This window comes from Solanum verrucosum, unplaced genomic scaffold (assembly GCF_900185275.1).
Source record: "Solanum verrucosum unplaced genomic scaffold, falcon-dt-bn FXZP01000072.1, whole genome shotgun sequence".
NCBI classification, from domain to species: Eukaryota; Viridiplantae; Streptophyta; class Magnoliopsida; order Solanales; family Solanaceae; genus Solanum; species Solanum verrucosum.
In genome coordinates, this window is record NW_026020208.1 from 860,934 (window position 1) to 888,892 (window position 27,959).

A 27,959-nucleotide genomic window follows, 5' to 3' on the forward strand; every position below is an offset into this window, starting at 1 on the left:
TCGCCCGAATTCAATTCAGTAAAGTCGTACGGGTTCCTTAACGTCTTAGCTATCTACTCATGTGATCAAATTCATAATTAGATCACTCAATTGTTACCAGATTTCCCTAGACTTTAATGACTCTAATTTTGCCCAAATCTGGACTATGTTGGAAAATTCCAAGTTACTACGAAAAGTTTTCCAGCCCAAAAAATTTTCCCGTTAATTTTTCTATAACGACTGAACCCGATCGTTACATTCATAGTGTATATTTCATTTCTTGTTTTTTTTTTCCTGTCATGTTAAAAGGAAAAAAAAAAAAGACTTCTTAAAACTCCAGGAACTTGAAAATTGAAGAAATTTTTAAAAAAAATTCTAAAGACTTTCCCTTTTTTATTTTCAAACAAACATACTATAAAATCTCTTTTTTATTTTGCTGGTTTTGTTTTAGAATATAGATTCTGGTTATCTTTTAAAAATTATTTTGAGCATTTTATATGAGAATATTAGGAGTAATTAGTTTTTCCTTTGAAACTGAATGCAGAACATCTTTTTACAAAAAGTTGAGTTGTGTTGTTGTATAGCATTATTTTATTCTTATAGTTCATTTTCCGAATGCTATATGTATTTTTTCATATCGCATTATTTCTTTGTTGTTAAACGTACCATCTTTTTCCAACTTCTTCTAAATGCTTTACTTGAAACAATTTTTATATCTCTACAAGGTAAAGGGTCTGCGTACAATCATTTAGCTCAACAAAAGAAAAAAGTGTACACACGAAAGTAGTGTATAGGGGAATTCAACATCTACTATAAACTGTATTTTTCGTTTCATTGGGGGCAAACACCTTGTGCATTCGTGAAGTTTGGATTCAGTGTTAGTTACTCAAACAATGAACAACTTGTGTCGAAAAGTTAAGCAGTTAGAAGAGATTCCGTGGTTGTGAAAGCTGTCTTTTCTAGAATTCAGAACTTATAAACTCAAATTTGGATCCGTCTCTGATAACAAGTTGGAAATTTCAATATTTGAACACAACCTCTCTACCTTCACGAGGCAGTGGTAGAAGGGAATATATATTTATGAATATGAATAATAATAGCTAAACATTTTATTAATGTTGTGAAAAGAGAAAAAAACTCAATTCAGTTATGTTCCAAGCTGAACAGAAACAACCCAAAGTTGTTTTACAATGAGCTATGCTATAATCCAAGTAAAAGTTGTCAAATTCCCCGGGGCAACAGCAGTTGCTGAGTTATTTTAAGTAGAGTAACTCCATTAATGCCCCAAAACCATATCATAAATCAGACCAACCCGATTACAGATGTCACGTAAAGTTAGTAAAAACTATACATGTACGTCCCGTCCGTCCTCTTATTGGTTCTGCTCAAGAAGAAAATGAGCCGGCTCACATTTTGCTGCATGACCAAATTTAGATGTGTTGTACTTTCTATGTACCCCTGTTAGTTTCCCTGTTGCTGCATTTTTGTGGAACCCCACGATCAATCTCGAGCACTCCCTAAAAAAGCACGAAAAAAGAGGGTTAAGTTTGAGAAAGAATTTAGTTACAATCATCACAATGTGGAAATGTTCACTCACAGAAGTTGATCTTCTGAGTATTTTGTATGCAACTCACACGTCGTGCTCCATTGTTTAACACCGTAAAGTGTGCACTGAGCTGTAAAGATTGCAGCAGCAGCGATAAAGGATGGTGGGAATTTAAGCATTTCGTATTCCACAAGGCAAAGCTCGATCAAGAAGAATGAAAGTAGCTCAAGCTGTTATAAAAGGAGTACACAACAAAGTTAGGAGAATGTAACAATCAAGAACATCAAAAATTTCAAGACTCTGTTAGTCACTAACCTTTTGATCCGATTGAGCAGCCTTGAGAAATCTCCTCATAAAAACATATGGTGTTGGAACAGACATATTAAACTGGAGTGTGTTGAGCATCAATTTTTCCTGCGGGGAATATGACATGATATCTTTTAGTAATAGTTGAGAAAATGCAGTAACAAGAGTTGACATTCGACAGAAATATCGTTGTTAGCTACCAGTTCAAGAACCTCCTTCCTTGCGTATGCTTTATCCGAAATGAACACCAAATCATCCACCACAGGGAGAGTAACCTCCTCATACTTACACGCGAGTAGCGTGGCAACCAGTCCAACAAGCTGTAGCTTCTTTCTCACAACAGATTGCTTCTCCAAAAATCTATCTATCAAGTTAACAGTTAGGAATAATGTCTCTTCCCTTAGATCAAACTTGTGATGTACCTATTCATTTACGAATAGCAATCAATATGACAATCAAGTAACCAAATATTTCGCAGTCTCCTTTTACACTTCAATTGGGAGTAAAAGTTTTAAGTACCTCAATGAGCCAGTCTATTAGTATAGATCTCATCCTCTCGTTTACGTCAAACTGTTGTGCCATATAATCTGGCGATATACGGCTGCTGACCTGAATATAGTGATCATTATTTAGTCAAATGTGAATAAGAATGACATTCTTTTTCATCAGGAACCAAATTTAAACTCATCAAATCTAAACACTAAACTACTTTGATCAAACATGTGCATCAGAAACCACATTCTTTTTCATCAGGAACCAAATTCTTTATACTTAAAAATATGACAGAATTATTTAAACTCATCAAATCAAAACAATAAAAATACTTAGATCAAACATGTTGTTTAGATTTGACCAAAAACTACTAATTTCCAGTGATCTGATCAAACCTTGACCTCTTCATAAGTCTTTAAATAATTGTATAAACCTTTGACATTTCCAAAGGCCATTGAGACTAACATGTACTATTTATCACCTGAATTTCCTGCCGTGCGAACATTCAACAACTACCATGTGAAACACAGCTCTAATCACTTCAGATAAATTCAAACATCATTTCAAGTAAGGCGTGGGATATCAATACTCATCTTAGAACCTGGACCTAAAGCAATTGTCTAGTCACATTTAATGCTCCATTAGAAGCTTCCCTTATGACAATGGTATCAAATTCACATTGGTCTTTGTAAAAGTCTCTTTAAGGTACTAAAATTGTTAGACAGCTGGACTTACTTCCATTTTTGAGTAGTAAGCATACAGATCTTCCACATAGTCAACAGCTGCAAGCGGGTTCTTTGCATCATCACTGTCAATATCTATCGCGGTCTCCTCGAATATATCCTCCATCTCAATCTCCTGAGAAAAATTTATGAACATTAGCTATCTAAAATTCCCAAGATACTTGCCAAAAGGATTAAAATTCAACTCCTTGATAAACACTCAAAATTTCTCTTACCATTTGAGTCTTGTTGTCATGTGACACTGTCTCAGTTTGTTCCAAAGACATAGGAACAGGCTGGTCTTTTGCTGCTTCATATTCATCAACATCTATTATAGGTACATCCTCCCATACACTAAAATTTTCAGCTGCTAATTTTGGTTTCTTGGTTTCCTGTTAGACACCATTGTACTACCGGTTAACAAGGGGCGGAGGTAGAGAAATTCATTAAATATGTACACACATCATACATAAATTGAAATCCTAGCTACACCTACACGACTTATAACACTATATAAACTACAATGAAACCTCAGTAATTCAAGAATCCATTTTCATTAGTCCATGAAATACATAAAAAGAGCCGCATACACTCTACCCTCACCAGACCCCATTTGTGGGACACTAGGCTTATGAATAGTACCTCAAGATAATGCTGCTGGGAGCTAGCAATTTGTGCAGCAAATTTCCTTCATTTTGAAAAATTTACATGTCAGATTCCAAGAATATGGTCCTCAAATAAATGGAATGAAAATACTGAATTGACTATATATTATCTAACCTTGTAATTGGTCTATGAGCTGGAATAGGAGGATTCTTGTTACAGATCCCATTAGTTCTGTTAGATCAAGAAAATCACCCAAATCAGCTCAAGATTAACAAAAATGATAAGATACGAAAAAATCTCAAAGATTGAAGCTGGGATTTACTCAGATATTCCTCTCTTGTTAACAACACAAGGATATTGATTAACTCCAACAAAATTCTGATTAATCACACCCAATGCTCTTCGATTGTTCCTCGTCTCCACTCCAAACTTTCTGCTTCCCATTTCTGAAAAAAGAATCATTTTTTTCAAAAACCCCATCTTCCAAAAACTAACAAACAACACTCTTACCTCATTTTCAGCTCATAAAACCCAAAATTGGTGAAATTTTCAAAAAAAAAAATGAATCTTTAAGCTACAGTGGATTTAGTCATAATAGGATTGTTCTCATTAGAAACACCCTTTTTTTCTTTTTAACTTTTTCTTGATTATTTCTTCAAGAATCAATCACCCCACCAAAGATCAGAATCAAAAAAAAAAAAAAAAAAAAAAAACAATCTTGGGATTTCTTTGTACCCAGAAAACTGATTTCCAAAAACTAATTAACACAAATCTTAGCTGATTTTAATCTCTTAAAACCCATACAATGGGGGAAAAAATTAAACAAAGATTGAATCTTTAAGCTACATTTACCTTGACCATTTGTGGGTTTAGTCATAATAGGATTGTTCTCATTAGAAACACCCATTGTCTCTTTGATTATTTCTTCAAGAATCAATCACCCCACCAAAAATCAAGAATCAAAAAACCCAATCTTGGGATTTCTTTTGTGTAAAAAAAGTCCCGAGGAAACTGTAGAGATGGGGACTGAGAGAAAAAGACAATGAGGGGTATTTGTCAGTAGAAATGCAGAGGGGGGGTTTTATTTTCAAATGAAACGGCTAGTTGGATCAGAGCGTCTTAAAAAAAAGGCATAACGGTCACCTTGGTTGGCATGTGGAGGAGACATTGTTGCTTTCAAAATTAGGAAACCTTTTTTTATCAACTTTAATTGAATGAATAGGTGAATGATTGGAGTTTCGACTTTATTTGTATTGGGTGTTTATATTAAATTAATTTAATTTAGGATATGTTATAGTTTTGGCTTACTGAGGACATGATTTTGATTCGATTTGTGTTAATATTTGTTGATTTCTTGTACCTTGATTATTGTATTTATTTTGTTGTAGTTTATGTTATGTTACTATGTATTGTTTTTTGTTACAAGTTGTTATTTTTTGTACCCTTGTTATTTTTTTTAAGCTGGATTGGTTGAGTCAAGGATCTATCAGAAGTAGATTCTCCACCTTTGAGGTAGGAATAAGGTGTGTGTATGCTATATCATCTCCGGATATCACTTTATTTGATTACACTGAATATGTTATTGTTTCATAGCTTCATTTTCTTCGCGTCGAGGATCAAGTCCTACTGAATATGTTATTGTTTCTTAGCTTCATTTTCTTCGCGTCGAGGATGAAGTCCTGCGGTAGATAACAACATGCACAAGTAAATTGATTGAAGGGGACCTACCTTTCTACTCCTCACAATTGGTTGAGTGATTTAATAGAGTAAAAGTACATATTAATTAATCATAATTAATTGTATTCTTTTATTTCTTGTTCTTGGTTCGAACGATCAAAATGTGTAAATTTATTAGACTGTTTTGGGCTATTTTTTATAGTCGAGGATCTATTGTAAACAGTCTCTACCTTTGAGGTGGGAATATGATTCGTCTATTGATTTTTGTACCATTACTAAATATGTTATTTAAAGTGAAAGTATTCTTTCATTTCTTGTTCTTCGCTTAAACATTATAAGTATACATATTAATTTAATAAAGTAAAAAAATAATCATTAAATTATCATAATTAAGTGATAAAAAAAATGTATATGCGAACACATATCATTTATTTAATATAAACATTCGTATAAGTAAAGTTTTTACCAAATGATATAACAAATAATTTTCTTTTTAAAAATAAAGATATCAAACTCATCACCAATTAAATTGAGTTTAAATGAATTAAAATAGGATGAGTTTGTTATTTGTATTTAAGTTCCAACTACTATTAATAAATCTTTTTTCTTCAAATATACGTTACTTTCATATTAGGAATATAGAGTTGAATATTTTTTAGATAGATGATTGGCACTTTTATTTTAAGGAGACCCATCATAAAAGTAGAGGTCATAGTCAATATTTTCATCGAAATTTGAGCTCATACATATTTTTTGACATTTTTTTAATAGTTATATAAAAAAATTGATGTTATTAAAATTATTACAATATTTAAGGTAGTCTAATTTTACACTAATACTATAAAAAATGGATATTATCGAGTTATATTCATCGCGTCAAATCTGATATGATAATTCAAAAAATAAATAATATTAATTTAAAAAAATAGACAAATATCGACTACCTTTTTGCAATTGGAAGTGATTTTGAATTTAAATTACTCCCTATTATATACATTCCTACATCTTTTTTATTTAAAAAATGATATAATTAATGATTGTAGCAGGCTATGAGGCATGTTTTGGTCATTTTTTTATTTTTTAATAATAGGTCTCCTTTGCTGGCACTTGTCAGACATTAAAGTGTTTTTTTTTATGTAAAAGATTATTCTAGAGAGAATTTGGATCCATGGTTTGAATAACACAACCTCTAGGGAATTCAAATATTATGAAAGAAAAAAGTAATTGTGATGTGTGAGGTAGACGCACAAGGTTTATAGATTCGAAGCTATTGCAGACAAAACTTGATACTTTTTCTGTCTCAATTATGTTTGACACTAACTTGTGATTCAAAATAAATCACAAATGTTTATACAGTTATACACCATTTTACTAAGATTAAAATAAGCATGTTAAAGTTAAATTGTTACTCCTGATATCTCAATTTATGTTGCACTTTTCATTTTTCGAGAGTCAAACAATTTAAATTTGACCAAAAATTTGTGTATGAGATCTTCAATTTTTTTTATATATTTGTATACAACGTAAAAAGTATTATAAGTCACAATAATTGATAATTCAAAATGATTAAAAGATCAATGAAAAATTTACGGTCAAAGATAGACTTGTTTGAATCTCGAAAATCCAAAAAGTGCAACATAGAATGAGACGGAGGGAGTACTAAATATATAAATGTGTAATTCTTTTTAAACTAATTAAAAAAGAAAATAAGTCATAAATTGGGACAAGGAGAGTATTTAAGTTGGGACTTGGGAGGAGACCGGAGGGGCGAGCCTATACTCCCAAGGTTTTCGAACTTATGCACCAACGTAAGTCGGGCCAAAATCTCAAAATTTCTTCAATAACTACCCCTCAATCCTAAATAAGTTGAAATGTCCAAAACTTCTTTGACATCAAAAACAAAGAAATAATCAATTGTGGGATATTTCATATTAGGCTATTAGCTATGAATTAACATACAAAATACTGATCCCACTCCAAATATGAAGCGGAACTATTCTGAATGAATACAATTAAAGTTACTAACCATATGATAAACTAATCCAATGTCAAAAAAATGGCAAACACAACCAATTAACTCTGTCTCTATTGCCATGTACCTGGATTTAGGTACTTATATAAAATGGACTAATACAGATTCAGATTTTACTCTTTGCTACTTGTAAGAACATCTAATTTACAACAAACAAAAGGCAATTCACCTAAAAAGAGTTGAAAGTGTCTGTTTGCTAACCGTTCGTTTGCCCTTCCCAGCTGAAGCAAATTTCTTCCCCCGAGAATTATGATTTTCACCATCTAACTTCTTGTTTACTTCATCAATACTATGTTCTTGTTGCAAGGAATCATACTTATCTGTGAATTTGTGATCCTTAGTAGCCACATTATTCATCAAAAGATTCAAAGGGTTAATGACAGCATTCTTTTTCTCCTTTCCTGTTGCATCGCGACAGTGTTGTTGATATTTCACCTCTTCCAGCAGCATCCTTATTTCATCCTTCGGCAACTGAGCATCCTCACCCTTAAATTTCTTCATAGTGACAGTATCCCTCACTCTATCCAGTTCCTGACTGAGACAATCTGTATCATCAATCAAATCTTGCTTCTTGACAGCCAACTCCTCGTAGTGCTCAGCAGCAACAACCTTCTGCTTCTTGGTTACTGCCTCCACCAAATCACTACATCCCTCGTGATTTAACCTTTTCTTCTCAAAAATATCTTGTTGGAGTTGATAATTTTCATTAAGCAAGTCATCATCTGACACAAACTTCGGCTTCATTAGCTTCAAATTTTCAAGGAAATTCTCGTGGGAAGCATCTTCCTTCTGTTGACCATCAACTCCAAGCAGGATATGTTTTCCCTCTTTGATCACTTTAACACCCTGGGTGACTCTAGGAATTATGGTATCAAGGATAACTTTGCCAAGAAGAAACCTTGTCTCACACATATTTCCTTTCCCAAGAGAAACGTAATCTATCCTGTAAACGTCCTTCCTAGTTTTGAGAGATGTAACATCTTTCACTAGAATGTCAAACATTAGCTCGACAGCCCTGCCCATTTTGTTTGATACAAAGACCTGCAAATCAGACATCTCCATAACAGTCAAGAAAAACTTGTTAAAATAATAATAAGAGCAATTACCATTCTGATAGCCTATTAAACACTTCTCAAGTAGGAGGGCACGAGAATTAAAGGCTACTAGATCTGCTTCTCCGTTTCTCCCCATTTTATTTTACAACAACATACCCAGTGTAATCCCACAAGTGAGGTCTGGGGAGGGCAGTGTGTACGCAAACCTTACCCCTACAAGGTGGAGAGGTTGCTTCCGATAGACCCTCGGCTCAAGTGAAAGCATTACAAAGCAGTTCAAAAAAAGAAAACAATGGAAGTGAAGAAGTCGAGACAAAATGCTGAATAAAGCATGACAAGCCTACTAAAAATGAAACAGTCACTACCACAAAATAACACGATAATTGAATGGAAAAGAAACAGTAAATAGTAACAGAAATGGAACCACAAGAAACTCCTAGAGTAATACTACGACTATTGGTATGAATGACGAAGTGAGACAACTCTCAACTACCTAACTGACCTTCTACCCTAATCCGTGTCCGCCATTTATCTTCAAATCAAGAAATAAAATCATGACTATATGCACAACTAGTATTTACTTTGTGGATAAGCTGAGCTGCTTTCTCAATGAATCTATTAGGGCTGTTTATGATGGAGAGGAAGAGAGGGAGGGAGTTGCATTTATTCCAAGTCCTAAATTTCCAAAAAAAGTTAGATGAAAGATACTATGTTGTTTACAAAATAAATAAAAACCTTTACATTAGGTTCAGAGATACTGGTCCATTTTGTTGCAGGAAACCTGAATCACTAACTTCATAAGTCACAAAATTTACATAGAAACAGGGTTTAACAAGCTCCTTGCGAGTATAATGAGCTAGCTTCTACGTTAGGAAATTGCCGATGCATGCCTTTTAATAGTATCTAAGAATGTATTTAATCCCTTTCCGTCCATGGAATGCACTGCAAAAAGGTTTAGAAAGATCTATCTCTTGTTGTATGAAGGAATTAAGTAACTCATAGCAAGTATTACTAAATGTTTGACCTTTCCATAATCACAGATTAAGAAACAGACTTGACGAAAAAATAATAAGTCAACCATATTCAAGCCATAAAAAGTTAATTACTTGTTTATCAATAGAAAATTCCACATAGAATTATCGATCACACATTTTCCCCATATTATTATTGGAAAATGATTAATGCAGCTTCTGCTTTCAGATAGGAATAGAAATTAGTCTATTTAACAATTGGGTAAACAGCATGAACTAAATTTGGATCTTCCACAAAAGTCGATCATTACTCTGAAGAACCATATGGGTGAAAAATAAACTGTACAGTGTACCCAAACAAAGTGAAAAAACAAGACAGACAAACTGTATTGGTGTAAACAACAGTTACATTTAAAAGTCAAAGTATGTTTACCCACCAAACCAGAGCATGGGGCTCCTGGGAACTTGGACATTGCTTCCAGGAGGCTGTCCCTGTCGGTTAAAATGTTTATAGATTTTTGGACTTGCACTGCCAGCTGTGCAACTTTTTTTGCAAGTTCATCATCTGAAATGGAGCCTTGAGAATCAGAGAATTCTGGTCCATAAACAGCTGCATCTTCAGAATGCTTTTCTGCAAATTTAACAGCTTCCTTCCAATTTGCGTGATACAATACAGAAGCAAAAGTCAGGATGACAAACACATGTTGGGGATGTGTGATCAATGCCATATGAAACACCAAGAGTGCAACCCTGTCATACACATCATTGAAAAGGAAAATTTTGTCAATTATCCCAAATCCCAGCCGTAACAAGGAGTTCTCTCAATATTAGTGCAGGTCAATTCATCTAAAGTCTACTGTTGAATTCGTGATAGCAAAGTGGTCTAAGTCAGTAGAATCCACTATTGTGACAGTAGGAAGGTAGACTATGAGCTGCAACATCTGCCGTGAAGTAGAGTTAGAGACATGACTCCAAAGGTTTCATATGCTGAATGCAATGGATCAGCACAATTGAACTATGGAATACACCAGAGTAAATGTGCTATACAATGAAAGCACCACATAAAAAAAAACAAATCTTTAAATGTCTAAATTGGCCCTAATTTGCAATTTAAAAAACAAAAAATGAAGGAAGCTACGTAGAAGTATTATCTGAGATGCACTAAAAAATTCTAGTAGTGATGATGCTGACTTGGGCTTTTGAAGTCAGGAAGGCAATAAATGCTTCAACTAGCAGTGTCCAGAAATTAAAATGTAAAACGATAGACACAAGAAGATGCTTGTTTACTATTCTTACTGTTGCACGTTGTCCTGACTATGAAAATTCTGTAGTAGATGAAGGCTCGATGGCTTTACTTCAACACTTAACACTGAAATTATATGCCTATTCCTTCGTAAAGGGAGGAGAAGTGCAAGCTCCCAAACCCATAGGAACTATATTTAACATTGCCTTATCATATAAATAACAAATGCATTCATTCGCTAGCCATGTGAAAGCTTAAACAAGACATCTTAAACCAAAAACAACTCACACCACAAAGTAAGAGAGAAGGGTATTAGAAGGTGTCCACAGGATAACAATATATCATTGATTAGGAATGAACACTTGTTTAGTTCAAAGCATAAAAAGATTAGGAATGACCACTTGTTTGGTTCAAAGCATAAAGATAACCAAAAGAGATGACTGCAAGGTCCACCCTTAGCTTAACAACAGCAGGATTTCAGCTAGTCAATCTCAGAAATTCTTCCTATCCAAGTCAGCACTTGACACCAAGCAAAGCATAATAGCTCTGTTATACAGTTGCAAGGTACTATGATAGAAGAGATGATAAGAAATAATGGATCTTCCAATTAGACAAGTCCAGAACCACAGAGAAACTTATATATCAAATTACAGCTCTAAAAGCAGCAGTAGATACAATAATATCCAAAAATGAAGACTATCCCTATTAGGGAGAAAGTGTCAGCAAAGAAGAGACAGGGGTATGGAAAGCAAAAGCCTCATGGAGATCAAGAATCCAATAATCAACATATCTGCACCAGAGCTCAGAATAAAAGCAAAAGGAACTCGACTCATATGATAAAGCTACGGCAATGTCATGTCACAGGCACAATATTATATGTCACTACCTACTTGGAAGGGTGAGAAAACAATCAAATGCCAAAATGAGACAAAAAACCTCAATAAAAATTCATGTCATTAGACCAAATGCTTTATTTGAAAAAAATATAATATCAACTCACCACACACTATCATGCGAAGGTTGACCACAGGTGACCAATTGATCCAAGCTGGAAAATAATTTCTGAAGAAAGCCATGACTGATAAATTATATGCTTAAAACACAAGTGAAAGAACCAACAAAATATTACTTTAGAAAATGAATATGCCCACATGCGCATGCAACATACACAGGAAAAGCTAATTAAGGACTTATAAATTTTTTCAGAGTTATAAAATGAGTCGAAGCAATAAAGAGCATACCATCAGCATCACAGAACTTTTACCCAATTGTTTACTAGCCTGTTGAGTAAGGTATGTCCCCTGAAAATGATATACATGCACATCAAGCTATTTCCACAATTCTTAAAAGGTGTACCATTTTGTCAGCAGCCAAAATTAGATGCAGGTCATGCAGCAATATGGACATACATGAAATGGCAACACAATCTCAAGGATATTGTATCTCTGAAGTAAAGAAAGAGAAGGCTCTGCAGCCCCATATGACATCATATAGTTCAGTTCCATCATTATTCTAGGCTGCAAGCACAATAAACAGAGAAATATCAGTGAAAATGGAGCATATGATGTAGAGAACTCCCTTAGGAGAACAGGAACGTTTAGGGCTTCAGGGATGTTCAACAATGAGAAGAAGGGACAAATAACAAAGAGAAAGGCAAACATTGGGGGAAAAGATGAAGTGAATGATTAAGCCAGATAAATAACTTAACCAGAAATCATTGTTTATACATTGGACAAGCTCATGATGGCTGACGAGAGTTCATGCATAGCATCTTCTATCTCCTTTGTAAAGGATAAGTTAAGACGGGCAGCCAATCTCAAGCCACGCAAGATTCTTGCTGAGAAAAAAGAATCCAAGATTAGTTCCATCATATTAACAATTGGGGTTAAATTCATGTTGCCCCCATCTATCCTTGAATTCAACATTGCCATCCCCTTTCTACTTTTACTTACTCTTAAAGCGTTCTAACTCTACGTTGTGCCAAATTGATTGGCAGCAAAACGCCGAAAATCCTTTTGTTCTTTGCTAACAAAGAGAATTTCCCTAAATCTTAAAACCTCATGTTACCCCATGTTTACACCTTGTGTGTTAGGGTTTACCCTGAATTTCCACCATATTTGATTTTCTACCATAACTAGAATTACCTTTCTTGGTGGAAAAAGTTTCCTTGTTGGAAAAGATCTGTCCCATATTTAGGTTATTCCTTTCTTGGAGGAAAAGTTTAGACCTCTATAAATCAACCACCAAATGATCTTCCGTAGTACTCTATCATATGCTTTCTCTAAGTCAATAGATAATACCACGCAGATTTTTCTTCCTTTCGCGCTAGCCATCAATCTAATAGCCTACATTCTAGATCTACATGGCATATTCCAAATTGAATTTCTTTCATTCTTGCTGTGTTCTTAAGTTTATGCTCTAGCCCTCTTTCCCAGAGTTCCACAATGTTTTCATAAATTTTCTAATCCTAATATAGTAGTGTTGCAAACAATAATAGACATAACAGTCTCATGGAAACTTAAAACTATGCCAAAGGAGGGCAACAACTTTTTGGAGGAGGGGAAGCTACAAGAGAAGTGAACAGCTAAGGGATTAAGAGTATTGCTGAAATAAGAACATTTCCCCATGAGAATCTGACGGTCCATCATGAAATTGTTTGAAGTAGTTAAAAAATTAAAGATCTATAATGTTAAGCATACTAAATAACTGTTTAGTGTTGCAATAAGCAAAATGAGTGATGGATGAAAGGGGTCCAATGAATTTAATCCAATAAAATAGTAATGCTTCCAACCCAAATTAAGTTTTAACTTTGTGTAGTCATTAAGGAAAAAGGTTGAACATGTGTATGTTTTGATTTGTAATGAATAGTAAAATAAGCAAATACAAAAATAAAGTATATATTCCTTTCGGAATGGAAGAAGTATGATACTAAGTCTCAATTCATGACAAACTTTTGAATAATTGCACCTACCACAATCTTCTTCAAATGACAAGTGAGCAGGCACCAAAGTCCGTAGCTGAATTCATATCAAAATAAACCTTTTCAAATTCCAACACATCAAAGTAATTGGTTTCCATTACATACTTGAAGATAATTTTAATAAAGTACATATGTGAAGATAATAATCTCACCTTTAACGATCTTAGGTCCTGCATTGCATTGGCATAATCATAGATTCTATTCACGAACGGGTTGAAAAATAAGCTGTTTCCATGATTTTAGAAACATAATAATGAGTTAGATAGCACCCAAAAACTCAAAAATTTAAGTATCTATCAATCACCACTACAACCAAAACTAATCATCCCGCAGGCCATAACTTGCGAACTTCAAATAAAGCATATTGTCTGGCCCAATTTTCTCTAGTATGTAAAAAATAGGTTCATAGAACAAAAAGAATAGACATTTTACATGTAACCTACATATGGATACCAGGTAGTACAATTCATTCTTATTTTGTGGAGGATTCTCCATTGAAAGATACTGATAAAGACATCAGTTTAATGTTCATTTATAAAATATTTGTTACCTTCTTCAGAAAAAAAAAAGGAATCAGTTTAACGTCTAACACAGAGAATATCAATATGTATTACATAATTACATTTAGCAAAATAAATTGCTTAGTTTAGCTTCCCAAAATGCTATAATGCTCTAGAACAGCTGTTAATTCATAGCTCACCAGCATGCCATGGTAACAACTGTGTTATAACATTAACCAAGTTCATTGAAATAGAATAGGGTTTAATATCTTCAGTTTTTTGCCTTTTTACCAAAATCTACTTGCAGATGCTAAGAATAAGGACAGGATCAAGTGAACTAAATAAAGCACCTAGAACATCACCAACAACTTGTAGAAAAAACACTACAATTATATACCAATCCAGTTGACTCTCTCTCTCTTCCTGCAGTCCCAACCATCCAAGAAAATGAGCAACAGCCAGTTCCAACTTCTTAGTTATAGCCCCGAAAACCATTAACAGTTTCCTCTCAACTTTTCTCATCCAAAAAAAGATGAAATGTATAAACCACTGGATCATTTGTTCATAATTAACACTGAGTCATCAATGATCCCATGTGGTGAAATCAAATGCAGCATAGCAGTACCCTTAACAAGTAGAATTCCTGTCTTAGCAACTAAAATCAATGGTGCTTGATATTTAAAAAATAAATTCAGTTTCTTTGGGAAACATAAGTTCTTGAAATACCAAAAATGATCTAAACTTAGATTTCTGGCAAACTAAATCAAATGCCGCATAGCAGTACCCTTAACAAGTAGAATTCCTGTTTTAGCAACTAAAATCAATGGTGCTTGATATTTTAAAAATAAATTCAGTTTCTTTGGGAAACATAAGTTCTCAAAATACCAAAAATGATCTAAACGTATATTTCTAGCAAACTAATTCTTTGCAAAATCAACCCATCTCTTCCACTCTGACTCTTTAACTTTCAACCAATTATATTAAAAATCTAGAAAGAACAAAAGTTAGTTCATCTGAAAAGTATACAATTGTCGCTTAATCCAATAAAATTCGTGTACTTTTCTGGTTTAATCCACATTTTAAATGATAAATGTGTCTTCATAATGATCCAAGGTCTGAGTGATAGCTTCATAATTGTTGGGTGCATTGAAGGGAACTTTTTGATGTATAAACCATTTAATCCAAATATAAATATTTCTTAAAAAAAAAAATCAGAAATTAAAAATGTAGAATTGTTCATATCCTAAATAGAGCCACAGCAGGGAGAACTCAAGGATGGAAGTTCACAAAACTTCCCTCTTGCAACAATTAGTTCCTCCACATTTTAGTCAAAATTTTAGATAGTTCTAAATTCGTTGTCCTTTCCGGATTATTTAGCATAGTAGATCAACACCAGCGCCAAAAAATCAAAATGGCAAAAGTTTGAACTGAGCAACAAATCTGGATGTTATGAATCAAATTATCCTTCTTTTTCTTTTCCTTTTTTTTTTTGTGTGTGGAGAGGGGGGGGGGGGAATGGGATTAAGTCCCGAACTAAAAGTTATAACCTTTGCTATGCCTTCTTTCCCCATGAGAAGTCCACAGAACATTTTTAGCTCCATCCCCTTAAGAAAATACAAAACAAAAGGTACCTGTTAATAGTGAAGTCTCTGTGCATGGAATTGTTCCAGAGAATGAAATCTTTCTCAGGACATCCCTTAGGCATTTTAGGAACTAAGGGTGCCTCTTCCTTTTCAGCATGTTTTGCCACAGTATCAAAACTTGATACCTGCAGTAATTGGAATATGAAGTACTTCAGTAGCTGTGATTGTAACAAGGGTTCCAGGTCTCTAATTTATCTTCTACTTTTTTGAGATTGATCTCTAATTGTCTCTTCACTTAAACAAAAGGAGATTTTCCTGTGGTCTGGATACCAAATCAGAATGTTCTTCCTTCTTCTGTGGTGATCAAAATGGTAAAATTTTAAAAAAAAAAAATCAATGTGACTTGCAACTCGAGCACTTCTCACTTCACCAAACATTAGTTGAATTTTTTTTGAAATTCTTATTTAAGTTAAAATATATATTTGTTGGTACAGCATAATGTGTACAATGGGAAATTGTTTGTGCCCATACCCAACCATAGATGTATAGAAAGGTAGCCCAATTAGTATCCCAAAGGAGTTGTGCCAACCTCAACTATAGAACCTTTGACATGCACTCTACATATTGGAAATATTCGTCCAACTATTTCACAACGACGAAATTGCTTTTTTATCTGCAAAAGATATGATAGCATAAATGTTAGAGCCGAACTATGAGTTACTGAAACCTAATGTAGTTGTCTCATAACTAGGTGATGATTTCACATTCATCAAGAACCTGTCGAAGTGTTGCATTTGTGATTATATCAAAATCTTTTGGTATTCTATTGAGAATTAGATCTCTGACACATCCACCAACCAGGTACGCTTCAAACCCTGTATATTGAGGTTTCGGTCAAAGGATAATCGATTAAAAAGAAAGGCATATATATGATCTTAAAAAAAAAACAGGAGACTTGCAAATGGAGTGGTATGGGATAAGGGTGGAAAACTTAGGGTTTTTATATCCAAGCAAATTATTAGGTTACGTTAAAGTGTGTTGAGATTCACAACATGCCTGGACACAAGGAACTTGAGTCGAAGAATATTCAACTAATTGGTTGACATCTCTCTACCACTAGTACTTCATTATATTACATGCATCAGGGGTAATAGAAAAGATCCCAGATTATGTGTTTTCAATGCTCATGCACAACAGATGTAAAATAAATTGTAGGATATTCTCAAATATTCTACTTTTTCAGAAGCGTCTAGAATATTCCTACTTCATTGTTAGTACTTACCCTTATTGTGCAAACATGGCCTAAGTTGGCTTCTCTCCGGTTTAACACACTTGATTTTATTGATTCAACTCTGAGTACCGCAACAAAAATCCCGTTTACCAATCAAATGCACTTGATCTTTGAAGAGGCAGTCACCTTTTTGAAGTGGGGGTGGGGGGATGGAGTGGGGAGTGGAGGAAAAGAATTGGTTTTGCCTCGCTCATGACAGGTACAATTCAAAACAAAAAACAGTTTCAACATTTGAAAGTAAATTGATAAGTTTGAGGTCCCATAGTTATGTAACACATACTCGGGTAGCCAGACCAGAATGATCGAACACAACAAAAAATTATCACCTTCACCGTGCAGAATCTTCAGAACAACCCGGGGAGATGGTGGTATCATTGATCTACTAATCCCAAAGTTCCTAGAGTCCAGCTTCCTCCATTTTGAGAAGTCAATTTGACCTGAATCATAACCATCACATATCATAATTCAACTCCTTACTCCACAAATAACATTTTCATTCAATCACAAGTTTGCAGCACTGCCTCTCCTACCCAATGTTTGCAGATCATCTATCATAGCCAATGAAAACAGACTAGCCGAAAACAAAGTCAGTCTTTATTCTTTCTCTTTGGTCAATAATTTTCTCAATTTTGTGCCGATGGTCTATCAAAAACAACCTCTCTACCTTGCAAAAAAGGAGAAATGTAGATGTCCCAGTAAGGAGGTGTGGGAGGTTGGCAATGGTGGGCGTTAGCAGAGGTCGAGCCTGGCCAAGTGTTAGATAAAGTTCAATCACTATAAGTTAGGATAGTGATCTCTACTAGTCAGGATAGATAAGTTCTGTTAGCTACATTTTAGGAAATACGGTGAAGTGTTGTTAGCTATATTATCTCCCCGATTCTTTTATAGTTTGTTGTAAACAACTGCGTATATATTCAGCAATTCTACTCAATAAAATACATTGAATTCCCTCAACATCTGATTGTGTAACATGGTACCAGAGCCTACTATGGAATCATAACTTCTCAACTTTCAGATTCCACCTCACAACAACCACCTTAACCACTCCAAGTCTTTTTGCTACTATACTCCATGCTCAACTTTCTTTTTTCATAAAACTCAAACCAACAAACTACCTGACTTGGGAAACTCAACTTGTTCCTATCATCAAATGTTACAATCTATTCAATCATATCAATGGTACATCAGCACCTCCTTCCACCATCATCAATACCAAAATAAATCACTCATAAGCAAATTCTAACTATCTAAAGTGGTTGCAAGAAGACCAACTCCAACAAGTTGGAACTTATCATCTTTAATAGAGGAATTTTTTCCTTATGTGACTGGTTTAGATACTGCCTTTGAAGCTTAGACCGCTCTCTCGAACGAATTTGGCATCAGCAACAACGCTAAAAGAGTCCAATTACACATCACCTTGCAAAACATGACTCTTGGTGACAAACACTGGCTTAATTTTTTCTCGAAGCTAAAGCTATCGTTGACGAGCTTGCTGCGGCTGGCACACCTCTGTCTCCTGATGAATTCAATGCCATACAACAACAATTGTTGTCTGTTAATAAATTTGCTAAAGACAATCAATGTTCTTTTAATTAGACTCTGATGGGTTTACTGTGAAGCATCAGACAGATAAAAAGGTGTTGTTGCAGGGAATAGCTGAGGACGGAGTTACAGGCTTCCTATTGCTGCATTAGAGGACAATACAGGATAGAGCAAAGCTTTTAAATCAGCTCGGACTGTTGCACCCGATTGGCATGCTCGGCTTGGTCATCCTCAACAATCAACAATCATCTTTCTTGTTAATAAGTTCTATTTGCCTAGTATTCAATATAATCAGTTGGCCATATGAAGCTTGTTGTTTAAGCAAACATAGTCAGATTTCTTTATCAATCATTGGCTCTATTGCTAGTAAGCCATTGGAATTGATTCATGGAGATGTATGGGGACCAGCACCTAACTTATCTTTTTATGGAGAAAGTATTGTGTTCTATTTGTGGATTTATTGTTGGTTATTTCCAATTAAACAAAAAAATAAGGTTTTTCTACTTTTGTCGAATTCCACAAACTGATTGAAAACCAGTTTCAAACCAAAATCATTAATTTGCAATTAGATTGGGGAGGTAATTTTTGTACTGTCAATACTTATCTGAAGGAAAATGGTATTAAACATCGCATTCTTTGTCCTCCTACACATCAGCAAAATGGTCAAGTTGAAAGGAAAATCAGACACTTAATGGATACATGCCTCACCCTGCTCGCTCATTGTGCAGTTCCATCCAGATTTTGAAACTTCGTTATGCACGCCACTACATACTTAATTAACAGGCTCCCTATTCAAGTGCTTCACCATGTATCAACATTTGAAAAAATTCATGGCACTTCACCAGATTATGAATTTCTCCGTGTCTTTGGCTGCACGGTCTATCCTTTGTTACGACCCTACAATCAACACAAGTTCTCCTACAGAACTGCAGCTAGTGTTTTTCTCGAGTATGCTAAGGACCATCACGGGTATGTCTGCTTCAAAATTTATCTTAGTAGACATGTTCATATTGATGAAACTCGTTTCCGTATTAGGAGAAAAAGTTGTCTGATTCCTCTATCCTAGGCACTCTTCTAAAGCAATTCAATTCCACTACTTGGCTCACATTAATTGCGTCAATACCGCAACCTGACACAATTGTACCATCATCTTCGACACTTTCACATAATTTTGTAGATTCTTCTAACGACAATAATTCTAGTTTAAGCTTCTCATCTTCTAGTGCTTCTCAAGATAATATTAATTCTCCTTCGGAGCAGCAACTGAATGTCCTTCCAACTCCTACTGAGCCATCACAACCACCTGGATGCACTCATCCAGTGGTTCTAAGGAAAAATCCAAAGAAGAAGAAAACACTGGCTTTCATGTCTGTTTTGGATGGTAAGGTTATTCCTCAGTTACTCTTTCAGAACCAACATGCTATAGAAAGCACTCAAAGTTCCATTATGCAGAAAGGCTATGAGCTCTCAAATAATTGCTTTGATACAACATCAAACATAGGGACTTGTTCCTAAACCATCACATTCTAATATTGTGAGTTGCAAATGGGTTTTCTGACTCAAACACCATCTTGAGGGCAGCATCGACCGGTGCAAGGCTCACTTGGTAGACAATGGCTATAATCAAGTTGAGGGAATAGATTATGATGCCACTTTCTATAACATCTCGCAATTTGAAATAGCTAGGAAGAAGCTAATAATTGGAAATAGTCATTTTTTGGAAAGAATGAAAATCTGGAAATTTGTTTAAGTTAAGAAAAGTTGAGTTTTGGTCAACGTCAAACGGCCATAACTCCTAGCTCAGGATGAGTTAGGTGTACTTCCAGATATGGTTGGAAAGCTCTTAGAATGATCTTTCCAACGCCGCCGAGTTTGCGCGATTCCGAGTTCGTATGAGTAAGTTATGCCCTTTGGAAGTTGGTCTGTTCAAATAAGGAAATGTCCAATCCGGATTTTTGAAGGGTATTTCAGTCTTTCCCTTATCCAATTAATTAAATTCGTTTTAGTGAATGAATTAAGGGTCTAAACTGAACTTGGTCAGTTTTACGCTCTAGGAAAAGAGTTAGGGTTTTAGAGAAGAGGAAAGAAGAGGAGAAAAGAGAAGGAGAAGCAAGGAAATCGTCAAGTTCGTCAAGTTTAGCTTGTGGATTTCGTCGGGGGTGATCCCTACAAGGTATGTGAGATCACATAGCGTTGGGTTAGTTCACCCACGCGCCAACCATGATTTAATTCAGCGAATTTAAGTCTTTGAAAGTTTAGAAATTGAGTTCTTGATGAACATTGTTGAAGGTTTCGTTTGAATTCTTGTGGGTTGTGTTGTTGAAGTTTCTTGCGATTTGAGTCATGTTTCCGGGTGTAAATTCGGTTTGAATGTATCATATATTGAGGGTATAAATGATTCTAAGCGTTTGGGGAAAGAACCATTGAAGTTTAGAGGGTTTAGAGTTGAAAAACGAAGGAGAAAAGTCATCAAACACCTGGGGAAGGGGGTGGGGCGTCGCACGAGCCAGCGCGCCCCAAAGCAGCCTCTGAATGTGGGGCTCTGGGGCGGCGCGCCAGCCAAAGCTCCCCAACTTGCCCTCTGAATTTTGAGGGTTGGCGCCCCGCGCCTCTTAGAGCGCCAGGGATGCCAGTTCTCCCCATTCCTCCCCTATCTTTTCGTACTAGTTCCTTAGTGATGTAACTATGTTTTCTAGTTGATTCCAACACTCTAAGGTACGTCTAAACATCATGAAATCACCCATAAATATGAGATCATGAACCTTGAATCCATACTTCAATTCAAGGAAAGTTAAGAGTCAAGTCTAGAAGTTAGAAGCAAGTCAAGAAAAGTTTATAAAGTTTTCAAAAGTCTTTCACAAACGTTTTAACTTTGTTTTAAGACTGAAAGTTCAAGTTAAGCAAAGAGTAAAGTTTGAAGTGCATTTTCTTCAAAAGAGCATATCGGGACTATGTATTCCCAAAGAGTAAATGTTTTCACATTTAAACAAGAAAGGAAATTGAGATTTCCAAAAGAGCCTTTGACCTAGTTTTCAGTAAAAAGTAAGAGTAAAGTTCATTCTTCAAAGATTATACGGGAACTAAGTATTCCCAAGAGTTAAAATGTTTTCACATTTGAGCAAGAAAGGAAACTGAGATTTCCAAGAGAGCTTTTAAGCTAAGTTTTTGAGTAATTATCTCAAACTGAAGAAAGAGTTTTGTTTTTACAAACATATGAGCTAAAGTATATTTTGGGAGTAGTATTGAGCACCGATATGGGGACGAGCTTGAGTTCAGATAACTCACGTCTCCATAAACCATGTAGCCATCATGGGTAGAAAAGGGTCATACTTATTAGATGAATCCTTTAATGCTTTTTAGCATAGACTAGTGGATCCACTTAGTGAGTTAGGTCATATACCCCGGCAAGGTATAGGATGGTCCTTGGCAGCGTGAGGTAAAGTGTTGTATCGTCACTATAGCTCTTAAGTAATGGTTGTAGGTTAGAGAAACTCCCACAGCAGTATTTTGTATTTTTATATACATCAGTTTATTTGTATTTTTACATACATCTCAGAGTTATATGTATCTTTGCATACACACAGAGTTGACATCATGTTTTAAACAGTTTTTCTTTATATTGCACTTGTTTTTAAACTGCTTTATATTGAAATGAGTTCAGTTATGTTGAGTTGAGTTGAGCCAGGTAAGTTCTTCAGTTCCTTTCAGATTATTTTCAATCCTATGTTGTGTTTAGCATTCCAACTCACATACTCGTACATTCAATGTACTGATGCCAGTTGGCCTGCATCGTCTTATGATGCAGACGCAGGTAACTAGGATCAGCATCCAGCGCATCGTTGATCCAGTGAGCAGTTCAGAGTTTGTTGGTGAGTCTCTTTGTATTCCGAAGGATCCCTTTTATTGCTTTCAGTTTATTATCAGTTCTTTAGGATGTGGTGGGATTTGTCCCAACATCCATCTCAGTTGTTTTAGAGGTTTCATAGATAGTAAATGTTAGTTCATTAGTCATCATTTTGTTATTGGCTTATGTTCAGATTTGAGTTGCCATTTTGGCTAAGTTAAATGTTTATTTTTAAAACATTATGAGTTCAGTTTGAGACAAGTTGAGTTATCTTGTATTTGGATTCTCTTTCTTATGTCTAAGTCTTCCGCTGAGTAAGTAAGTCAGGCCAAGGGTTTGCTTGGGGCCAACAATGTTTCTCGAGTGCCAATCTCGCCCAGGGTGTAGGCTCGGGGCGTGACACTTTCAGTCTGGTTATCAAGACTATAACAGTCTGAGTTGTTCTTTCTTTGGCAATCTCCAATACATGGACTCTTCAGCAATTGGACATTTCCAATGCATTTCTCAATGAAAACTAAGGAGTGGATGTGCACATTTCTCAACCTTCAGGCTTTATTGATCAACGATGTCCTAATTATGTGTGTAAATAGAGGAAATCAATCTATGGCCTTAAACAAGCTTAGGGATGGCAATGGGGCAGGGCGGGCGCAAAGCGGAGCGGGTAATAGTGTTTGTGAGGCAGTGCGGGTTAGTACTTTTGCGGGGCGGGGGGAGTACAAAATATTTTAAAAGAAAAATATTTGGGGTGGGGCGGGTATGGGTTAGGGTTTCCTTTTCTTTTGAACTTAAACTAAATTGGGCTTACAGCAATACGACGAAGCGCAATGGAGTGAAGCAAAGAAAAAACTCTGCCTCTCGGAAACTAAATAATAACTCAAAATGTCCTGAATAATTCTTTTCTTAAATAGTCGTAGTGAAGCCTCTCATTTTTGTTTTTATTTTTTTTATTATGTTTCTTAATTTCATTGTTAATATAATAATAACTCGTGATGGTCCATATATGATTGATTTTTAACCCACAAACTATTGATGCCATTTACTAATTTAAAGAGAACAAGAAAAAACTGTTGTTTTAAGTTATAAAGACGGTTGCTTTAGGTTTGCTGTTTGGAATCCTTATTGTTGTAACAGGGCATGGAGAGTTTTTTTGATTTTGTTGAATGTGATTAGTAGTGCCCTAGAGAGTCTTTTGATTTTGTTGAATGTGATTAGTAGTCTAACATCCAAGAATGTGATTAGCAATCTCTTGTAATTGGAATCTCAATTCTTGAAGTTAAAAAATTCTTGGATTTCATATGGGGAGTTGGATGGAAATATATGTTCAGAATCAGTTTTGGTGTTTCAACTTTCTGTGCATATAGTTTGTGTAGAATTTTAATTTTTTTTACAAGTATAGCAATGTGAGTTAAAAGTTGTTAGTGTTTTTAATGATTTTTAGCCAATTTGGTGAATGAATATAACTTGAGTTAAAAGATGTTAGTGTTTTTAATGTCTGCAGGTTCTCCATCCTTGAAGTGAAAGATACCACCTTTGAAATCCGCATCATAGCTATTTAAATAACACACTGCCTTCAACAAAAGAATTAAGCATTGTCAGGCGGGGTGGGTTCATGTGGAGCGGGGCGGGGCTGGGCGGGGCGGGGCAACAAAAAATAATCATGCTATGCGGGGCGGAGCAGGGCGGGGTAAAGACTTTGCGGGTTTATGCGGGTTTAACCCACACCCGCCCCGCCCCTCCCATTTGCCATCCCTAAACAAGCCCCACGCGTTTAGTATCACAGGCTCGGTTCTTATATTCTAACCATTGATTTTGCAGGCTCTATTACTCACTCCTCGCTCTTTATCAAACACCAAAACAGTGATATTCTTTATATCCGCATCTATGCCGGTGATATTATCATCACAAAGGAGTAACTCAAATCCAGTTCACACATGCATAACTCAATTGTCCAATGAATTCAAGTTGTGAGATCTCAGAAAAATTCACTACTTCCTGGGAATCAAAGTTAGATATCTCAACAATTGTATTATTCTTTCTCAGCAAAAAAACCTTCAGGATCTTCTCATCACTACTCACATGGAAAATGCCACACCTGTCAAGTTTCCTATGGCTAGCACATATAACCTGCAACTTCAAGAAGGTGAACCGCTGGTTGATCTCAGGATTTATATGAAAATAGTGGGAGCACTACAATACGCTCGTCTAACTCGTCCAGACTTGGCTTCTGCTGTGAACAAATTACGAAAAAATTTATCCGCACCAACAACCACTCACTGGACAGCCTGCAAAAGTGTTCTTCGATGTGTCAAAGCCACCTTGCACCAATGACTGTTTATTACTTCTCACCCAGCTCCCAACTTCAAGCTTTTTGTGATGTTGATTAGGAAGGCAACGCAAATGATAGGAGATCCACAGGAGGTTTTGTTGTGTATATGGGATGAAATTTAATATCATGGTCGAGGTTTTTTCCTCCCGTTCCCCCAAACCCACAACATTCTCCTTATAGGATACCTAGAAAAATGTACCCAGAACAGCCTTGAAGCTAAGAAGCAACCAACAGTTGCTCAATCATTAATCAAGGCTGAGTATCGATCGGTCACAAATACCGCAGCAAAAGTAATTTGGCTTCATTCTCTTCTTCAAGAGCTTAAACAGACAATCCATAATTCCACAGTCATCTGTTGTGAGAGCTTCATATCTACCAGTTAATCCATGTTTTAAGGCACGAACGAAGCATGCGAAGTTGATTTTCACTTTGTCAGAGAACAAGTCAAGGTTGGTCATATATCAGTGCAGTTTATATCCTCTATCAATCAATTAGCAAATATACTTACTAACCCTTTGCCCGCCAGCCGGTTTCAACTCATCAAAGGCAAGCTAAGAATCTTGGAAACACATTCTTAGCTTGAGGGGGGATATTAGAGATAAAGTTCAATCACTATAAGTTAGGATAGTGATCTCAACTAGTCAGGATAGGTAAGTTTTGTGAGATACTTTTTAGGATAATATGACTAAGTGGTGTTAGCTATATTATCTCCCTATTCTTCTGTAGTTTGTTGTAAACAGCATCCTATATATTCAGCAATTCTACTCAATAGAAAACACATTGAATTCTCTCAATATCTGATTGTGTAACACCAAGGAAGTATTGCGGAAGGTGATTAGCTAGGATATGGCGCATCTTGAGCTTACCGAGAACATGAGCTTAGATAGGTAGGTTTGGAGGGCGCGGATTAGAAGAGAAGGTTAGTTGGTAGTTGAGCATTCTCTTGCTTTCCTGCGAGATAGGTTTGGTGGTCGTACATGTACCTACTTTCTTACTAGTAGTATTAGCAATATTCTCTTAGTTTCACGTTCTTCGATTTTAGTTATCACATGTGTTTGTTGGTGCTTTGATTTCACATTATTTGGTTGTTGTTATCGTTCTTTCATCCATATGTTATGTATTGTTTTCTATTTCATATTATTTCGTCGTTGTTACTGCTTTCATTTCTATATTCCTCTTTCTCATACTGCTTTGAAATGCTTTATTTTAAGACGTGCATATATCATAAACAACATCTCTATCTCTACAAGGTAGGAGTAACGTCTATGTTCACTCTACCCTCCCGTGATCCCACTTGTTGTTGCAATCTTTTACCCTAACTATCAACCTACTACAACCGTCCAGCATCATTTATATCCAAGCTTACACGCTTTACCAATCAAATAGGCAAAGTTACAACAGAACAACATAACTTCTAAAAAGCAAAACCGCACAAAAAGCAGAAAGCATCAAAACGTATTAAGCTTATATTTACCTGCTTCTACCACTGATTCAATACCAGAATCAGCAGAAACCTGAGACTCTCGTTCACATTCAGCAAAAGTGTGTTTAAATTTCTGAAACAACATAATTCAGCTAATGTTTACAAACTGTTCGACAATATGCCTGAAAGAAGAAAAAAAAAAAACATCATGTAATAGAACGAGTTTACCCAGCACGGCACCTGCAAGTATACAAGGGCTTTGAGTTTGAGGCGCGAGAGTAAGACATTTTCTCTTGTCAAGTTTGATATCGCAGCCATGAAACGTGAGAACTCTACTCTTCTGTACAACAGCAACTGGAGAAGACAGGGGGGCATTTGAGAAGTGAGACCAAAAACAATAGAAAAGTATAAATGATTAAATTTTTCTTTTAATAGGTTTTTTAAATATTTTAAGTTATTAATTATTTTTATTTACGGTACTTATATAGTTTTTAAATATATATAAAAAAACATATTGCTTCATTGTCTGAATTTACATTCAAAATTTAGAAATTTATATCATAAAAAATTAACTGTGTCATATAAATTGAGACCAGAAGAGTTATTTTATACTTTTGCAGTGTTTCGATCAGCTTCCATATACTAAAGTTAAGATAGATGGAACAAAAAATAGAAAAGTTGAAAATGAAAACCTCTCAATTCAAATATTTATAAACACTCTCTTAAATCGTTGATCACTGCTCATAAAATGAAATTCTACATTTCTTATTATTTTTACAAATATCTTATTATAATATACATATATACGAATCTGATACGTCCATGATAACTCAATTTTATAAAGCAAAAAACACAATTAGATTATCCTTTATCTCACCCCACATTTAACAATTCACTTCATTTTTAGATTGACACTCTTAAAAGTGGTAAAAGTGATGTAGGGAAGATGAATTTATAATTAGGTTAAAATATTTTTTGAGGGTTTTATATAATTAATAGATACTAATTTTGGACGTTTCAATAAACAATTTCATGTGATTGAACGATATGCATTTACTTTTTAAAACGTGTTAGTAGATAAAAACATGATATTTATTTTATCTCGTAAGAGTCAACAAAAATGATAAAATCCTATATATATATATATATATATGTGATTCAAGAATCAAGTTTACAATACATGTACATCTTTTCTAATAACTAAAAAAATCTATCTTATAAGTAATAAATATTTGATGTTATCCATGAGCTAATGTTTCACAAGTCTTAATTAAAAACAGGAAAATTATTTTTTACGTGTGTTTTTTAAAAATTATATAAATTTTCTTCACAGTTTTGACAAATATCTCATCATTATAATAAATAAATACACGAACTTGATATGTCTGTAATGACGCAAGATTCTATCGCAACGAAAAAATAATTAGGTTGTCATTATTTTGTATTATCTTCAATAGATCTCTTCATTTTAATAAAAATATTAACTCATAATTTAGCTTTTAGGAAACGATTAAAATGTTATGGAAAAGACAAACATATGATTAAGTTATGATGAGCAATATTTTTGTACTTTTCATTAACTTTTACATGTGATTGAACGATATACATTTGCTTTCATAAAATACGCCATACGTCAACAGATAAGATGAAATTTATTATATCTCGTAAAAATTAGCGGGCTGATAAAAGTCTCACATGTATGATTGCAATACGTGACAAGTTTACTATCTGTTTGATCATGAATAATTCTCATATTTTTTTCAGAATTTTATGTCATACCATTTTTCAAACTAAAAATTGTTTTCACACTAAAATTCACAATTTTTTTTTATTTGTATTCA

General features: G+C 34.9%; 3 protein-coding genes across 3 annotated transcripts in view; 1 reads left to right on the forward strand and 2 right to left on the reverse strand.

Annotated features, from left to right (window-relative positions):
• Positions 1 to 27,959, forward strand: part of LOC125830205 (HMG1/2-like protein) — a 185,001-nt gene that overhangs the window by 118,703 nt on the left and 38,339 nt on the right. The window lies entirely within an intron of this gene.
• LOC125830192 (G2/mitotic-specific cyclin-2-like) lies at positions 1,115 to 4,637 on the reverse strand. Its single transcript, XM_049509389.1, has 11 exons — positions 4,504 to 4,637; positions 3,974 to 4,097; positions 3,826 to 3,882; positions 3,688 to 3,733; positions 3,282 to 3,437; positions 3,059 to 3,181; positions 2,351 to 2,440; positions 2,032 to 2,253; positions 1,841 to 1,939; positions 1,577 to 1,755; positions 1,115 to 1,496 (listed from the first exon to the last, which is right to left on the reverse strand). Exons 1-11 carry the CDS (start codon positions 4,556 to 4,558, stop codon positions 1,352 to 1,354), a joined length of 1,296 nt encoding a protein of 431 aa, XP_049365346.1. The 5' UTR covers positions 4,559 to 4,637; the 3' UTR covers positions 1,115 to 1,351.
• LOC125830188 (uncharacterized) lies at positions 7,378 to 26,480 on the reverse strand. Its single transcript, XM_049509384.1, has 14 exons — positions 26,359 to 26,480; positions 26,170 to 26,251; positions 17,310 to 17,420; positions 16,470 to 16,567; positions 16,282 to 16,365; positions 15,741 to 15,877; positions 13,762 to 13,834; positions 13,601 to 13,646; positions 12,357 to 12,466; positions 12,039 to 12,146; positions 11,871 to 11,930; positions 11,630 to 11,691; positions 9,824 to 10,136; positions 7,378 to 8,401 (listed from the first exon to the last, which is right to left on the reverse strand). The coding sequence occupies exons 1-14, from the start codon at positions 26,434 to 26,436 to the stop codon at positions 7,526 to 7,528; spliced, it is 2,238 nt and encodes a 745-aa protein (XP_049365341.1). The 5' UTR covers positions 26,437 to 26,480; the 3' UTR covers positions 7,378 to 7,525.